At 44.6% G+C, this 18,323-nt stretch overlaps 1 protein-coding gene across 5 annotated transcripts in view; it reads left to right on the top strand.

Moving 5' to 3' along the window:
* AFF4 (AF4/FMR2 family member 4) overlaps positions 1–18,323 on the top strand; it is a 50,740-nt gene that overhangs the window by 1,051 nt on the left and 31,366 nt on the right. For 2 of the 5 annotated variants that reach the window (XM_021410334.1, XM_021410335.1), the window contains exons 1-3: positions 12,236–13,048; positions 14,004–14,157; positions 16,855–16,981. In XM_021410334.1, coding sequence (XP_021266009.1) covers positions 16,859–16,981 — 123 coding nt within the window. In that variant the 5' untranslated portion in view covers positions 12,236–13,048; positions 14,004–14,157; positions 16,855–16,858. Of the gene's footprint in view, positions 1–5,428; positions 5,436–12,235; positions 13,049–14,003; positions 14,158–16,854; positions 16,982–18,323 lie in introns of those variants that run through there. The other 3 variants (XM_021410333.1, XM_021410331.1, XM_021410332.1) reach the window with 3 other exon arrangements.

Genomic DNA, 18,323 nt, shown 5'->3' with positions numbered 1-18,323 from the left:
GGGCGGCCTCTGCCCGGCGCTGCCCTTCTCCCGGCCCCGCCGCCCCCATTAGTGCCCGCCGCGGGCAGCCCCGGCCCCTCCGCCACGGGGCGAGCGGGCACCGCGGGGCTGCGCCCGCGTCCCCCGGCCCTTCGGGGAGCGAAACCCTCTGGGCCGTCGCTAAAATGTCGGCTCGGGATGCCGCTGGGTGCTCCCGGTGCTAATGGGGCCGGCGCAGCCTCCTCTCCGGGCCGCGGGGTTTAATCCTTTTTCTGATTCGACGTCAGGGCTTTGTTCCTTCCCCTTCGCTCTCTGTTTTCGGCACCGAGCGGCTGTGGGGAAGGGGCAGGGCCGGGGGGCTCCGTGCGCTGCTGCCGTCATGGGAGATCGCTCGGCGTGGGGACTGGCACAGGTCAGAAGGGGCACCGCGGGTTGTTGGTGTGCCGGCGCATCCTCCTGCCATGGCTGTTACGTAAAGCATCGCCCGCGATGAGGATCGCATTATGCTCTGTAATCGGGAGAGCTGTCACCTAACATTCCGGAACCCGGGTTGATGAGATGGTTTCTTTTTTCAGTCAACAGCGTTGGGTGCTGTATGGCGGAGCTCAGTGCTTTGAGTTGCTGACTCTTCTGTTTGCTTCTTGAAATGGAAAAGTGGCAAACTTCATAACTTCCTTTCACCTGAGTGCTTACGCCCATACCTCAGGCGTGGCCTGAAACGCTGATGCCCCAGTGAGGGCAGTGCCACTTGTGGGCCCCTTTCACGGCCCATCTCCCGGGCTCAGTGCGCTCTTGTGTGATCATTTCCTTACGAAGGCGCTGACGGAGCTGAGTGTTCCCACTGATGTCAGTCAGCCCTCCTACTTGCCTCCTGCGAGCAGAGCCGAGCAGGCACTTACTCAGCACTGACACTCTTGGAAATTAACTTGTTCTCCTTAAGTGTCTGCATTTATTTTCACCGCACTGCCAACTCTCTTCTAGGTACTCAACTTCTCAGAAGTACTTCTCTACTTCCCTACGTTTCTTTAAAACTTCTGAACGCTTCTCTGAGAGGGAGTGCTGTGCAGCCTCGGGCATTATTGTGAAATAGGGTCCAGTCAAGTGATTGAAGGAGTGGCATTCAGTATCTCCTCTAATGAGGGAACCACCATTGAAATCACAGTGCTGCTGCTGTGTCCTGTGCCTCAGCGAGGTGTGCGATGTTCGGCCTTAGTCACGTTGGTACTGTGTGTGGGTATGGTACGTGAGTTATACAACGGCTTGTGATGATGATCGTGGAATTCTTGCCATGGGTAACAGGAAGGGAAATTTACCATTGGGCGTTGTGAATGTTTTGGCTTTCTTAATGTATCGGTATTATCTTTTATGATTTCCCAACCGCACTGTATTTGTTTTATAGCTTTGTGCAAGAGCAAGTTCTCTGCTCAACGCTGTTCTTAGTCATGAAAGAACATGGGAAAGTTCAGTTCTAGCTTCAAAAAGGGGTTAAAGTCCCTGATATTTCCTGTAAGCATCTTCCCAATTCTCAGATACTTCTTTTCTCAAACATTGTGAGAGGGACGCGGAGCGCCTGGGGTAGGATTTCTTGAACAGTTTTGTTCAGGAAGCCACATAGCAACCAAAAAAAAAAGATCATATTTGTGTGTTTTGCATTCTTCCCAGTTATAACAGTATGAACTTGATAAAATTTCTGTGAAATATTTCTTGGGTTTCTTGGTTGTCTTTTTAGTGATATGGAATGTTTTTTTCCCTGGTTATTACCAAACTATTTAATGGAAGGATGCCACGTGTTTTTATCTGCAAACGCCGTAGAGTTTGCATTGTTCAGGTTTTGTAAATAAATATTTTCAGCAGAAGTCTGTCCCTACCTCACAGTTGGCAGATAGTAAGTTGGCAAGCACACTTCAGTTCCTCCTTCCTCTTCTAGCTCCCAGCTGCTGCCAAGGGTGTTCTGCTGCACTTTGTTCTCCACAGCGATTGCTCCTGGATGTCGGATGTGACTGGAGACACGCAACTTGTGTGTTACTTGCTGAGAGAACAGTTCCTTGTGTCTTTTGAAGCAGGCAGGGCTCTGATCAGGCGGTGGATGGGGAAGCTGCCTCCACTTTGCCCAGTGCTTTCTGTGCTTGTGAGAGTGGCCATTACTGCTCATCACTGCTTCATCACCTCTGTTCTTTTCCCTCTTGCTCATTCTCTTGTTTGGAGAGTTCACTGTAGTTGTTGCTATTCTTTTTCATTGCTCTAGATCACCAGAAGGCTGTATTGTTGAGGGCAGAAACAGCAGCAAGTGATATCCATGTCTGAGGCTGAACATTGAGAGCTGAGAGGTGAAATGAGTGGCTGTCCTGCAGGCAGATGTGCCCTTGTTGGGAAGTGGGGGAAGAGTGCTAGGATCTTTCAAGAGACCACGTTAATCAGCAGTAATGTGTTTGCAGAGAGAAAGGGAGAAAGTTACTGACACAGCATCGTGTCTGGGGTCTGAGGGTGTCAGAATAGATTTGAGATTTTAGTGTCTGTGAGGTTTATACTCTGCTGCAGTAATTGCTGTCAGCTGTGTAATTTCAGATTGTTGCACGCGTGTGGTTTGTTCTACGGGCAGACCTCTCTGCTGTCACTATAAGCTCACAGTTACCTTTGAACAGAGGCGAAAAGTAATGAAACCCAAGTCTGCTGCCTTCCAGGTCACTTGTTTTCAATGTCTCTCTTGGAGTTAGCGTCACAGAACAGCTGATGTTGGTGCCGTCATCTCTAAAGCAGAAAACCTCCAAATTGTGAGGAGATGGAGGGGCCACAGCATGGAGAGTCTGAAAACGAGTCAGGAAACTTTAAGAGTTCGTGCTTTGGTAGAGCAGCGTTAGACGTATGTAAAATATATTGCTAGCTGTATTAAAATAAGAAAATAAGAAATCGAATTGATAGAACTGCAAAAGCAAAGGTGAAAGAACTTATCTGGCAGTTACTCTTCTCTTGCAGGGTTGTTCCTTTTCTGCAGTTACTCAGGACTGACAAGATGACTTTTACCTTGTGAAATGTTAGGGGTTCTGTCGCAGCTCAGGAAATATAACTGCAGAGGCTCCGGCTCCTTCCTGTCATAAAGCTTTTCTCCTGAGTTTAGTCAGCCAATATTTTTAAAGCAGTACTGTTCTTATGCTTCGTATTTTTTTTCCGCTGCGGTAATCCAGATGGATTTTCTCTTTCTAGTTACTCTGTGACTAGAGGTACATATTCCTGTTGTTGGGGTTTCTCACCCCCGGCCCCGTGGCAGTGCTGGGGTGGCTGTGACCCCACGGAGGAGCTTTGCACAGTGCTCGGCTGCAGCGAGCGGGGCTCACTTCCTTGCCTGGTGTCGTGCCAGCTTCGTACGTGCAGTCCCGAATCCCATTTTCCCATTTAGCTGCAGTGTTGTTTGCGTCATGCTCTCGTGTCTCCTCTGGTGCCTGCCATCTCCCCAGGCTCTCCAATTCTTACTGCTTTCCAAGTTTCTCTCTCCAACTTTGTTTCAAGCCTCCTTTTTCCCTAATGTAGTGATCTGTATTTTCTTCCCAAGTGCATTAGCGTGTAGTTCTTCAAGTTGTCGTGTCTCTTGTTCTTACTTGATTTCTTAATTATTCCTGCTGACGAGTGTAAAACCCAGTTTATTAATAGCACCAGGTAGCAACAGGAGAAAAAATCTTGTGTGTTTGTACTGTACGAATACAGAATAAGAGAAGTTCTTGCCCTGAAGTCTTGAACTAATTTTCTTCTGTTAACAGCTCATTACTAACGTTTGCCTGCACTTCTTTCTATTGAGGCGTGGTACCAGACCTAACTCTGCCCAGCTGAACAGCTCACAAACCCCATTTATTGATCTCTCTTTATTGAGTTCATGTTAATTTTTATTTATGATTACTAATATTAAACAGTTACTGATAACTCAAACACGTTAGTTGTCCATGTTTTAAAACTAAACAAATTGACAGTGTAGTTTTGCTAATGTTGTAATCCTGTAGTGATCGTGTCTTTCAGTACAGACTTTTATTCCAGATCTCTCATTGCTGATAATTCTACTCCTCTGCAGTCTCTTGCTATGTATTTCCTTGCTATTACAGGGGAGAATAAAGACTACACGTAGCAGCCAGCCAGCTGGCATAATGCTGCAGCGCTCTTAAAGCTGGTACCATGGCTATTTTCATGTAAAAGAGCGATATTTCCCTCCTTATCTGCAGTTTCTGAAAGTGGTTTAAAGATGCGTGTCCTTTGGGCTGGACCTGAAACTGCCCTCAGCTTGTAAGTTTGGTGGCTTTTTAGTGGAGGAGCAGAGGGGAATTGTGTGTGCCTCTTCAGAGCTCTCCGGAGTGAATTTCTTGTGGCTGCGAGATGTCGGAGCACGTGCGTTAAACCACAGTGAATTCCAAACTCAGTTTTTTTGAAGCTTTTACTGTATGTGGTGTTTAAATGAGAAGGCATCCAGGTCCTGATACCCCATAACTTTGTAGTCTCCAGGAAACAGAGGTAGATGCTTGGTGTGATTGGATTGGATTGTACATTGCTTGAAGTTGTTTGCCACGCAGATGGTGGTGGGCACTGCTGACCTTCCCTGTGGGTGATGCTGTGTTTAACTTTGTTAAAACACCACGTGCTGCTTTTCCAGAGTGGCCTCTTCGAGCAGTCAAGTCATTGCTGGGGCAGAACTGGACTTTTCCTAAGTTGCTGCAAGGCAACAGTGGAGACTTGAGTGCACGTTTCTCTTTGTATAAGTGGCTTCTTTTTTGCTATGCACTGTAATGGGTGGAATAGCTGTGTCTGGGTTTTTTAACTCTTAGCTATACAAATGGTGCTGTTTTATACCTCTCACAATTAGGACCTGGCCAGCAGTGATGTCAGGGGCTTCTATCTCCCAGCCTCACTGCTTCCACCCTGCCCTGCCTGGGCTTCCCTGCCCCCGTCCGATCCCCCATGGCAGCACCTGCCTCGGCCGCCTGGCCGTGCCCCCACATTTCCCCTCTTTGGGTCTTTAGGGGAGTGCTGGCACGGGGATCGTGTGCAGGGCAGCATTGTGCTGCTTTTCTGATTGCTGTCTGAATTAGCTTTTCAAAATGAACCGTTTCAATTTTTAAGAAAAGCTGAAAATACATTTAATTATTAGAACTAAATGCTGAGAGCACCGTGTTTCTAACCAGTGACTGGTTATAAAGTGTTCTTCAGGAAAGAAGAATTGTTTAAACTTGTCTTTCGCTCACGTTCTAAGATTTCAGCGAGGTGAAGTGGGAAGTGCTCCCTACTAGGTACTTTCCTTAACAGCTTTGGTTCTCAAACGCGCTGAAGTTTCACGCTGCTGAGCACCGACTCTCTCCTACCATCTCACCGTGGTACTGCAGCTACATAGGAATCTTTTCAAGATCTGAATTGTGATCAAGCTGCAATGTGAGTAATAGAAGCACGTTTCAAATACAGAAACCGTAGATACGAGAACGGAGGAGCTGTTCTGCTGCTCTTGCAGCGTGCAGTGCCGGGGTGGCAGGCACCTACCCGCAGGCAGGCACACGCTCCCAGATAAGCGCACAGCCACCCCGAAGCCATGTAAGGCAATGTGAGCGTAACTGGTCCTGCAGCAGCAGAAATCTGGAGACGAGCTCTGACAGCGTTATTTACTGCAGCTGACATTTATAGTGGGTGCTGCTCTGTTGCTGTAGGGCTGCGTGGAACTGTCAGATGCACAGTGCCCTTTTCCTTGCGCTAGAGAGGTCCTGCTGCAGGCGGCCTTTTTGAAATGACTGCTGCAGATGACCAATGTAAATATTAAATTTATTTTCATATAAATTAAGCTTCGGAGTACTAAACGTATACTTCCGTGTATGTCTCTAGCTATTCTAATGTTACTGTAAAAGCTCAATAGCTGATAAAAATTGTGCACTTTTGGATATTCACATATATATACTTGTTGCTGCATTTAATTTAATTTCCAGAAGACGTTAAAGAGATTTTGTTGATGGAAGTGCTTAACTGGTTTTAATCAGACTTTGATGTGCGCAAATCATTAAAGCAAGTTGGATGAGGAGATAAGAGTCCACGGTTCTCTTTGTATAGTTTGGCTGCAGAGCAACTAATAGAATATTTTTCCTGTATGGGAGGGTAGAATAAAATCCAGAAAAGCCACATCAAAATGATTTTGTGTAATGTTATGTCTTTGTGGGCAGAGGAATATAAACCATACTTTTCTGACAAAGTCTGAAGATCTCATTTACCAGTTTTCCATTGCTATTAGCATAGACATTTCCTTATTCAAAGATAAGTTAATTTGGTCAAAGTCCAAATGTGAAAAACTGAGCCTTTAAGTTGAAAATTTTAGAAAAATTGAGTATGGAAAAATGAATTAAAGGACTCTGAAAGGAGGAACACTTGGTAAAGTTAGTGTAGCAGGTGCGACTGTTTTGACATGAGTGAGAACAGTAGCTTTAATGGAAGCCACTGTGATTGGAAAATGTTTGATTTTATACAGATACATTTATTTTATTTGCCTAACTTTGGAGGCCTCCCGGCATAAAGATTGGACAAGATGAGATACAATGGGCATCATATTTTTCCTATCTTACATCTCTTTTTGATGTGCTGGGTGGTCCTGTATGGCAGAGAGCTTACGGATGGCTTTGTTTGTTTGGAGCGGGTTTTGTTTGTATATGTGGGCGTGTGGGTGCCTGCTGATGTTAGCTTTTTTGTTTGGTTTTGTTTTCCGTTTGCTGCTTTTTTCAGACTGACATTGAGCCTTCCAGTACAGCAGTGGTTGCTGTGCCGGTGACGGGATGATGCGTAGCTGCTCTGGTCCGTGCTGACTGTAGGCACGAGGCACTGGGGTCACTGCTCCTGTTCAGCATCGCTTCCAAGTGCCCGGTTTTGGAAGTTTTGGAATTTTTAGAATCACTGCATTTCAATTTGTTTTTACGATGCAGATAGGATGGGTTGCCCTTGTGAAAATGGTGATAACCATTTCACACTGGTGGAAGTGATAGTGTAGGTAGCCGGTAGAAGATGGAGTGAGTTTTATTCCTGGATTACTTCTGCTGAAATATCTGTACCAATTATATTTAATGAGGAAGAAACACAAGTGAGGAGTTTATGCTGTGACACATTCTTAGCCAAACATTCTTAGCCAATAATTACACAAATGCTTTTTACTAAGAGAGGAGTTCAAGTAGTCTTCAGCTTAAGTTTGTTAATTGCTAATAAGCTCCTAGAGAAAGACATTTCTTGCTTCCTTTTTCTCTTGTTTCTGGTTCCTCTAATTGTTTTTGTGACCGTAAGAGAAAAGTCTCATGTTCTCTTATAGCCATGTGAAGCAAGAGCCACACTGAAGTGACACGTACCGATGTTCCCTGGCGTCATTTCCTGCAGCTGATCAGCCCGGGTGCTGGTGGTGCTGCCCTGGGCACGCCGCGTCGCGCTGGGTCGGAGCCGAGGGCTGTGGGCACTCAGCAGCACACGTTCCTTCAGAAGAGCGGCCGAGTGCTTCTGGAGATGGTTTACTGACAAACAGCAAAACTAAAGACGGGCAAAAATGAGTACATTTTAATCTTGGTTTCTACTTAAGAGAACTACAACGTTTGAATCTCATTGGCTGGTGTAATGGGGTGATTTCTTGCTAAGTACAAACACAGCGCGCACGATCTAATTTAACCCAGTGTGCACCTCCATATTTTTTAAATTATTACGTGTAAGGAAACAGAGAATCATACATTTAAAAACTGCTCTTCGCTTGCACCATTCTGATTTTGAACAGTAGATAGAATCCAGTTAATCGACAAAACCAGTTAAGAATGTGCCTCCTGTGCCAGGTAGGAGAGGAAGGCCGAGCCGCTGGGCTGAGCTGCTTCTCCCACGGCCTTGGGGGGTGCGGGGGGAGCAGCGTGCATTGTGATTGCTGTCACACCTGGGAGCAGTTGTACTGTTAGCTGAGGCACTGTGGATGGCATTTTCACCTTGTAACACGCTGACACGGCTGCAGGGCTCTGCCTAACCCGGCCTGTTGCTTTAAGGGTTTCGAAATTCCGCCGAGTTCTGGCAGGAGTTTTGCAAGGTCGCTTGTCTTTTTCCTTCATTTCACGCTGGAAGAAGTTTTAACATTCTTTTTAGTGACAAGATTCATTGGATGGCGCTGATTTTAATTTACGTATGTCATTAGGATTGTATGTTCTGCAGTTTTGTTTGTCGGGCTGTTCAGCTCCAGTTAGAAATACGTTAAGAGTGGCAGCCCAGAAACAGTGTGAGCAATGCCTGTGCTGGTTTATCACATGAAGAAGTTAAGTTTGCATCTGAGTAGACCAAAAAGTGTATGTGTCTTCTGTGGAAGATGCCTCATGGCTGCTGTTATCCTCTGAAGAAACCCCTTGGGACAGGGGCCTGCAGCCGCCAACTGAGGAGGAGCAGGGCCTGCGCTGGGCCTCAGCAGCACCACCTCTCACTGCCTGAATACAGTAACGCAGTGCGCAGCGTGGCTGCTGCGTTAGGGCCCTGCCCAGACGGGTGGTAAAAAGAACTTTGAAAGAAGTACGAAATAAAACGAGGAAACACGTCGAAGGGAGCGCAGTGCTGGTGGTGGGCAGGATGGAGAAGCGGGCCTGGAGGTGTGGGATTTGGGGGCAGCTGCCCCACAGCACGACCAGCTCTGCGGAGAGACGTGCTGTCGTTAACTGGCCTTGCACGGCTCAATTACTGCTGTGAGCTGCTTTCTGAAGCGCTTGCGGATCCTGAAGATTGCATCCCAAATGAAAAATCCACCTTTTGTGCTAAATCCTCAGTAAGGCTGGGCACAGGGTGGATTAATAGCCCCCAGCACTTTGTTACTGATGCTTGTGCTGTGAAGATGTATCAAATAGAAGTGGTGTTTAGAAAGTGAGCTGTGCTTGAAGGAGCCTGGAGCAGGGGCAGAGATGCTCTGGGTATTTGTGCATCGTGTGGAGCAGGGCGTACTGCTGGGAGCAGCTACACAAGACCTCAGTGGTTAATGCAGTGGCTGAATTTATCGTCTCAAAACTGTGTTCATTTTAGTGTGTTCTGAAACAGAATTCTTGAGTCTTGGTTATGATAGGAAGATAAATGTGTTGCGAGAAAGTGCAAACAGATGATCTTTCAATAGGACTGGAGGAAATGGCAGTTAAACCTGCGTAATGTGTGTGATAATGTTTTCACTCCTGCTTCTTCTGTAGTTCTGTTAAGCAGGAGGAGGATGTGAACCTTGTAATGAATGTGACGTTCCCCTTTGGCCCTAATCCTCTCTTCGTTTGGGTGGCACTTTGTTAAAACATTATGTATTGCTTCAAATCTTATACAGAACATAATTATCAGAGAATTTCTGCAAATATCCTTTCTTAATCCTAATGCTATAGAGTTCATAGTACTCAAATGTAAAGAGACCTTATAAAAGTAAATTAATGTGAGGAAGTCAGAAGTCTAATCGCCAGATTAATGCTGGATTTCTGAATAACCGTCGCTTAATAAAATTTGAACACCAGTTGTCTTTGTTTCAAAGTTTAAACAGAAGAACATGTAGGCACAGGAATTCTGTTATTAAGTTTCTGCCCAATTAAACTGTAGAATATTGTTGGGAAACTATTATAATACACTTGGTTAGCCTGTGTGGACATGAAGAAATTGCACATAGAAGTTTTGTGTTTATGGTGCTCCATCTTCGCGCCGTGCACATTGTGGAATCTACTCGTGACTGAGCACTGGTAGGACAAGGAGAATGTTGTTTGAAAGATGGAATTGGGTCGAAGTATGCTGAATTGAGATTTGTGTGAGAAACAAAATGGTGTTCTCAGCAGAGGGCAAAATTCTGCTGTGATGGATCCTTACCGTAGCGCTTGCTTTCTTGTTATCGTCTGAATGTAAGACATCAGAGCTGGATTTCATTGGCTTGGTTAAGAAAGTGTTTTATCCCTGAATGTTGTTTTGTTATAGCAAGACAAAGCAAACAAATGAAAATACTACAGAAAGTGAGGTTAAAATTCTGCTTCACTTTACAGCAGAAATGAACTTTTCTCAGCTTGCAAGAGTTTGTTGAGGCTGCTTTATCCTATCCACCTAGGACTGGAGTAGTGGTAGATGCAAAAAATGACGGTTTTGGTAGATGATGGCTTTGCTGTATCACACAGTTTTCAATCTCAGGCAGACTCTTTGCCTTCAGGAGTAACATCCCTGTTGCTGAGCCATTCCTCCCCGGGGTCTGCGCCCTCGGTGCGTGTGGTCGCTGGATGGCGGGGGGGCTGGTTGGTGGCTGAATGACCCCTTCCTCTGCTGTTTGCATTCTCCGGAAGAGAAGGGGAGAGCAGGGCATTGTGCTGTCAGTTGCTGGACTTCCCTCTTTCTGTACCCTTTTCTGTAGTGACAGGACAAAAAGGAGGGGCTGACGCCGGTGGCCTGTGAGCATCTCCACTGCCTGGGAAGAAAAGAAAGCTGGGAGAGCCGGGCAGCTGCTGCCTCATCCTGTCCATAAAAGGAATAGAAAAAAGAAAGCCAAGCAAAACCGATTGCTTCATATCTGCATTTTTTTTTTTTTCCTCTCTCAGGAGGAGATAGGGCATGTTTCTTTCTAGCAGCGCTTTGGACTCTGGCTGCCAGCCTCGTGCAAGAGTCTGGCTGCTGATGTGCAGTCCCTTCGTGGGTGCTTTGCTGAGCCGAGAATGAGCTGCAATCATTGCTTTGTTCTTAGAGCTTGTCCTCGACAGTGACACAAAATAGAACTGACGACTGTGTAAGGTTAATCCAGGGGAAGGAGCGGTAGTGGGCCCAGATGTTTTCGTTGCCCAGTAATACTGTTGCACAGAATATTGAGATGTTTTAAAGGAGTGGTTTGAGCTCTCTTAACCCTTCAGTAAATTCAAGGATGTAAACATTTTTTGGCTGTTTTAGTAGTATGCTTTAGAGAACGACTTAAAACTTGTTTTTAAATGAGCTCTGCTGCTGAAGCTGCTGAAATTAGAAGTTTCCTGTTTTATTTGGGTTCTAAAATTCGGTTGCTGGCTGCTTACCTTAATCAAAATATTATCTTAGCATCTACGTGCTGGATCTTGGGTGTGATGAATAACACATCCATCTCTCACCTGAACTTGTCTAATGAAACACATTGTGCTTACAGAGGCTCTTTAGTTCTAAAGGATCTCCAAGTCCTTTTTTTGTAGTCAGCGCTGAGTTACAAATCATCATGATAGTTCTTTTATCCATCATTGAAGTGTGGTACTTTCTCAAATAGAAGGTGCTAGCTATTTGATACTTGGGTAATCTAATACAATGTTACGGACTGGAGAGAGGAATCTGGCAGCCAGCACTGAGGAGCAGGATGTAATTACCTGCATCTTCACTTGGCTGGGACATTGGAATTAACAAGCTGCTCCTATAAAAGTGCAGAGAAGTTTTCCTTAGCTAAGAGTGGTGAAGGATTTGTGTTCTCTGTCTGAGAAACAGTGGCAAGTCCAGGCATATTGTACTTTCATGGGGATTTCTGCAGTTTCAGAGCTGATCAGGAAGGAGTAGTGCCCTGTAGCAAACTGCTCGCCCTTCCCTCCCTGGTAGTTCTCATCAAACATTAACCTAACCTAAGGCAACTTTTTTCCTTCTTTTTTTTTTTTTAAAGCTCTGCCACCCTTACTGTATGTACAAAGGTGTTCAGCTCTTACAGTACTTTATCATCTCACTGTTGCGAAGTACAGGATAGTTAAACATTAGAAACATTTGAATTTATCTAAATGGTGAAAATCTGGTCTATATTTGCATTGTATTACCAGAACAGTTGTATTTATATATATATATATATTTTTTTTTTCTTACCAGTAACACAGACCTTCTGACAAAACTTCGAAAGAAGAGATATCTCTATTAGAAATGGGATTATGTTTTAAAAACAAACAAGGAAATCTTCATTCTCATCAAAGTAGCCAAACGAGGTTATGGTTCAGGCACACTGGTGCCCTCACTGTGTGTGTGCCTACCACGAATAGATAGATACTGAGCTCTAACTGCAGAGCACTTCTGGCTTAGTCAACCTTTCCTCCTGTTGAGCAGATAACATTTGCAGTTGGAGCCATCCCAAGCTAAATACCCCTCCCTTGCAGCAGAATGCCAGTGCTGTATTAACTAGAGCTGATGGAAAACCTCAGCCATTGTGTTGAAAGGTGCGAGGGAGAGAAGTAAAATGGAACCCTTCATTCCTTTGAAAGCTTTTTTTTTTTTTTAACTGCTCCTTAACACATGGATATCATTTAAATTCTCTGTCAATTCTTATTTTAGGGTTACCAAACTCAGCAAAGGCTGCTTGGGTGGTTGTCGTGCTTCTGTACTTGTGAGATTGTGGTTATCCTTAAACTTCACCTGGAGTTTGTGCTGCTCCGTGCAGGGCTGGAGCACTTTTGTAAGAAACGTTTTGTGGGTTTTTTCAGCAGTTCTCTTTTTCATTGCTGTAGCGTAGAAAGCTGTAAGTTAAGAGTACGTGTTCACTTCTGTTTGGTAAGTATTGCAATGGTAGTGACGACTTCCGAGTGTTTTACTGTTTTGTGCGTCGGTGTTTCTGTGTTTGCTTTGTTGTTGTTGTGGAGCAGGGTTTTTCTGTTTGTTGTTTATTTTACTAAAGTTCTTCATTTTTTTACTGCTCTAGTGTGAGTACTTATTGAACGGACAGAGTAGCATTTGGGGGTTGTTTGTGTGGTGCTAGTGACCGGCATAATAACGATGCCATACTGGATGCGTGAGCTGGGAGGATGGGCAGTTCCTGAGATGCTGACTGCCGCTCGTGGTACGAGCTCAGAAATACTCGAAATAAGTAACAGGTATCTCTGGGAGGGAGCTGGACGCGGCATCGGAGCAGTTCCTGGCATTTTTTAAGTGCTTTGTGAAAACACATCGTTCCTTGTTATAAACAGGATTTCCAGCTCGGTTTCTTGGAAGAGCCATGGTGGGAGCTGCGTGCGCGTCGTGCCGCCGGGTGTGTCCCGCAGAAGTGCTGCACGTCGTGTGTTTGTTCCCTGTTCTCTCTGAACACTCTTTATCATTCACGACCAGACGTTGTCAAACAAAATTGGTGTTCAGCACAGCCCATTAGCCGGTACGGGATAAGTGAGCTGTTTGATTTCTATTGCTTATGCAGCCCATTCAGATGGGGGGGGGGGGGAAGCCCTCGCGATAAATGAGGATGTCACAGAGGAAGTCAGGGTGCTGTAAACACGCTCTGAAGATCCAGCAGTGCCGTGGCTTCGGGACTCTTGTTGTGTGCTGCGTGGGGAGGCTCCCGGTGCTGCTGAGCTCGTGTGAGGACAGCTCTTTGGTGCCTGAGGTGGTTCGGGGGCACGAGAGGGCAGGCTGGTCATCCTGCCCCTTACCCAGCGCTTGGCCGAGACGCCCTGTTCCATAACTGCGCTGCTGCTAAAACTTCGGTGATGCGTGGGTGGCTTTTTTTTTTTTTTTTTTTTTCTAAACTGGGAACGTGATCCAGAATTCCCATACATGGGCTTGGTCCTGACACCCCGGAGCTGGAGCGGTGGGAAGGGAGGTGGGCAGGGCGGAGCAGCGCTGCAGTTCTGTAATGCTGCTTGGAGCGTCCAAGGTTGTAATTGCTTGAGTGAGCCACTGCCAAGGCCACGGCCTGCTTGGGCTGGGGCGAGCAGCAGCACCAAACCAGCTTTATCAGAAATGAAAACGTTTCTAGTATGGGTGATTTGAATCGCACTCTGCTCCGTACGTTTAGATCAGCAGTCAACAGTGTGTAAAGAATAAACAGAAATGAGTTTGGTATCAGACGTTTCTGTGAATTTCCTGCTTGAAGTGCTTGCTTTCTTTCGACTCTTCAAATTGAGCTGGAGAAGAGAGGCACAACATTTGGATGCGCTCAGTTCCGTGCTGAGATCACGTTCTAAGTGCACAATGCAGAGTACAGCGTGGCTACCTGCGTGCAAAAATAATGGCTAAAGCACGGAGAGTTAGACTTCGAAAATGGAAATGCTGTGCTGTACTTTAGGTGTGTTTTCTAATTTCTTTTAATTTTTGCACTTTTCTTTCCCCAGATATGGATATTAAGGTGACTTTGGTCCTTGCAGCGGGGCGTTAGTTTTGCCTCCCTTAGCCTGGCTCTGCTCCTGCTAGGAGTTCTCACATTCGCTCAGGCCTCCCAGGAAGAGGGAAAGGGAAATTATAGCAGGATCCTGTTTATAGCAGCAGGTACAAAGCAAAGAGTTCTTGTCTTCTGCTTCCAGGCCTGGCGTGCAGGGAGGGAGGAGCAGAGAGCTGCGGTGCCCTTGTGGGGGTGGGTCGGGGAGGCGGGGGTTTGGCAGCTGTTACCCCCCTTCAGGAGAAGCCTGAGCCCTGGGGGGTGGGAGCAGGCTGGCTGCCCCCCAACTCAGGCTGCCCTGGGCCCATGCAGCCAGCCCTGGGCACCCACAGCTCTGGGCAGCATTGCCAGGCCTCACCGCCCTCAATGACAGCAATGTATTTTTGGATAGCAGGCTGCAAAAGATGGACGTAATTACATGTGTTCTGAAGACTCGCTTTTGCAATTCCTTTAGGCTGAAGTTAATTGCTAGCAGTATTGATTTACTAGGCATGCCGTAGTCGTTTGCTTTTCAGGGTACCACCACTGCTTATTTTTCCTGAACAAAGGCAAAGTTGTGTTCTGTTGTTTTAGGGCTGTGTAAGGGATAAATGTGACCGAAAAAATTGTCCCAAATACAGTGTTAGAGCCCACCAAATCAACACACGCTGAACTCATTTATTTACATATTTAATACTGGTGTGATTTTAATAGCTTAGGACACACCGTAGGAGCTTTAAATATCTCCGTGTAGAGATCTAGAAGAGTAGATCAAGAAGTCTAATTTGAATCACATTCAAATCACCGATTCCCCTCCCTTCCTTCCTCCATAACAAAATAAAAGGTAAACCTACCCGCAGTCCCCATGCAGTCCAGCTGACTGCTCCTGAAGGTATTTACCACTTGCTGTGTGCTAAAGGAGGCTAGGGATGAGTGCTAAGGAGAGCACTTGACTGATTTAATATTTTGGATGACTAATTTTGCATTGAGCTGGCAGATAGAGTCAGATTAGCTCTGGTTTTGCTCCAGCTCTGATCTCGACCGAGTCCCTGCTAATGTTCTGTTGTGTGACAGCGTTGTTACCGATGCTGAGTGTGTTTCCTCAGCCCAAAGAGTTGCAACAGACGTTGATAAGGTTTTGAAAGGCGATGCTTGTCTCTGTAAGAGCTAGTGAAGATCCTGGTGTTAAAATTTAGCTCTCTACTTGGAAAGTGTAGGGGTAGATGTAAATTTCTTAATTGCAATCTTCTAAAGGGATAGCTGCATGTGATTCACAGCCTTAATGCTTTTATGTGAAGGAGCTACTCGGGGTAGGTCAGGATACTCCTGTTCCCTGCCTGACATTTTGCCTTCAATAGTAAAATGGCATAGGTCCTAACGGTTGGCTTTAACAGGTCACTATCTATAATTAAGTCTGACATTTGTTTCTCTTTAAATCTTGCATATACAAGAAATCTGAAGGAGAAAACAAAGCTTTTTTACCTCCAACTTTCAAAGCAGGTTTACATTTTGCCACTACTGTGAACATTATTTTGGTAGTTTGGCCGCATTGCAGTGTACAGGTCCCTCTCTCAGCAGGCAGACTTGAGTTCACTTGCAGTTGCATGAGTTCAGCTGATTTTAGCACAATTGGAGAAGTGGTTTTCAGATGCACGTTAAAAGTTAGCGCATTCCCAGGCTTTATATCAGCATCAGGTTGGATTATGCTGATGCTTTTACCTTGTTTACAGTGCAAATATTCCAGGGAAGTGCAACAAACTCACACCCTAAAGCATCGAGTGTTTAAACTTACACTGGGGATTTCTTCTGGTTTTGATGTCCTTGTGGATTTTTTTTATAATGAGAGTAGCAGAGAAAATGAAGCCAAGTGAGTAAGGGATTGCAGTGAAAGGCTAAAATGAAATTAAGGTGAAAAGAACAAATAATGTTTTTTAAAAAGCTGAGTGGTAGCTGGAAGCTCTGCCTAGAATGGAAGAGCTGGTTTTGTAGAGCTTTCACATTAACTCTGTAGCAGGCTTATGATGTTGTATTTTTAATATTCAGGCAGCTGTCTGAAAACATGAAATAATGACTTTCTAAGCAGACACCTTTTTCATTCTACACTTAAATTGGAAAAGTATTTATGTTCTGGAAGCACCTACTGTAATTTTGTAGATCAGGAAGGCATTTTTTTAATTCTTCTGATGTGAACTATAGTATGGCACGTAAAAAGAGCTAGAGACCTTATTTATCCCTTTTTTGTTTACTCCTAGAAGTCCTGGTGCTTTATGAAGCTCGAAGGAAATAATTTCTGACTTTTTTTTTTTATTATTTTTGTGTTGCTACAATTGGACACATTGCTGTTAACGCAAGCAGCAAGACCAAACTTCCAAGGAAGATTTGTAATATGTGAGATTTCTATTTTTCTGATGAGCACTTTTGCAGTAGGAGAATACTGTGAAGTGATGCGTGCTGTCTGTTGGGCTAAGAAAGGGGCGATCCTTCCGGATTTCCTGGAACTCGGACAAACCCTCAGCTCTGACTGCTGCATCACGGTGCCAACTAAGCTGAAGGCTCCAGCTTCCAGTTATTTGCCTGAGGACTCTGGGATTTATTTATTTAACGGCATGAACTGTCCCTGTTAGAAATAGAGGCTAGCTGTGGGTTATAGGTTGTGGGTTATAGCTGCTCTGAATGTGAAATGTTTTAAGCTGGACAAACTTCTCAGTTTGGAGGAGCTGCAGTCAGCCGGGGCTTCTTACCTTAGCAAAACAGGCACGGGGTAACTGTGTGCTTCCATCCCTCCTCTTTCCTTCTGTGATCAGGAAATTGTCTGTTGTTTTTTGCAGCAACATGAACCGTGAAGACCGAAATGTGCTGCGTATGAAAGAAAGGGAAAGGCGAAATCAAGAAATACAGCAGGGTGAAGAAGCCTTTCCGCCTAACTCTCCTCTCTTTGCTGAACCATACAAAGTTGTGAGTTTATGCCATTTTTACAAATGCTTTTTTTTTTTTTTTGGTAGCAGAAATTGCATGGAAATATGTATTTTAAATGTATTTTCATCCGAAATCTTTTTAGGTCCCAGTTGTCACCTTAACCAGCTTTTAAGCAAGTATTGAAACTAAGCATGGACAGTTGCTAACCAGCTCCACAGGCAGATTTGTACTAATGCTGATGAACCAGGGACTGTTCTGAAGGAAGTGAGAAAAGGGATAATGAGACAATATAATTTATTTTTTTAAAAAACTCGTTTTGAAAACAAAACCATTCCCTTATCACAGTTTTGTTTGCAAGAGGTCAAACATTGTGACTGAAGACTTTTCTCCTGCAGGAGGAAAGTTGTGGAGTGGCTGATTGATTCATGTCCTCCCTTCACTTTGCTGTTAACGAAATCCCACAAGTATGAAGCTAAGTAAAGCTGGTTGGGATACAGTAAACCTGATCTGGGGGATGAAAAAGAAACAACACAAAAAACCCAACTGGTTTTTCAGGAAAGAACTCCTATAACTGTGTTGGCAACAAGAGTTATTCCAGTATAAATACCAATTAAAAATTACATAACTGAGTGGTGAGGTTAAGCTGATATTATTTTACTATTAAGTAAAACTTTATACAACCAATACATTATAGACTTTAAGGTGACGGTGTCTGCAGTTCTTAAAGTCTTGCATGCAGCTCACCAATACGTTCTTAGAAGCACTGGTTAGTGTTGTTTCAACTATTCCTGGTCAACTTTAAGTGGTGCTGTATGGAACTACTACTTAAAACCCTTGTTGAAAGTTGGCTGGAGGCCTAGAATTTGGCTGCAGATTAAGTACATCCACTTTCTTTGCCCAGAATAAGAATCAGAATATAAGAAGATAACAAAACTGGGTTTGCAAAGTGCTGTGTCCATTTATTTGAAGTCAGCTGTAATTCTCTATGTGTGCCTCTCAAGGAAAAGAGAAAGTTTTGAGGGAGAAAAAGGTGGACAGAGAGAGAGAACAAATTGCATTGCTGTGGTTGGTTGGGGAGAATTGGGTCACTGTGACTATTTGTCTTAGGGGTTTAAGATATAGAGACCTTCAGATCATTTAATTAATATTTTTCCCTTGTGTGACTACTTGCTTTTGCCTGTTTCCTTTACCTTCTAATGTATGGGACTAAAAACTCTATTGACTTCAACAGCAGCTTCATTTTTTAGAAGATAAGTATGAATTGGACATCAGTAAAAGCAATTAAGTTTATTTGGCTTTCTTTCTATAAACTGTCAAAATGAGAGTAAAGTTTTTCAAAGTATTTTGTTCCTTTTCCTTACCTTCTATGACTGTAGGGATT

Source organism: Numida meleagris, chromosome 12 (genome assembly GCF_002078875.1).
Source record: "Numida meleagris isolate 19003 breed g44 Domestic line chromosome 12, NumMel1.0, whole genome shotgun sequence".
NCBI classification, from domain to species: domain Eukaryota; kingdom Metazoa; phylum Chordata; class Aves; order Galliformes; family Numididae; genus Numida; species Numida meleagris.
This window is presented reverse-complemented; position numbering and strand designations above follow the sequence as displayed.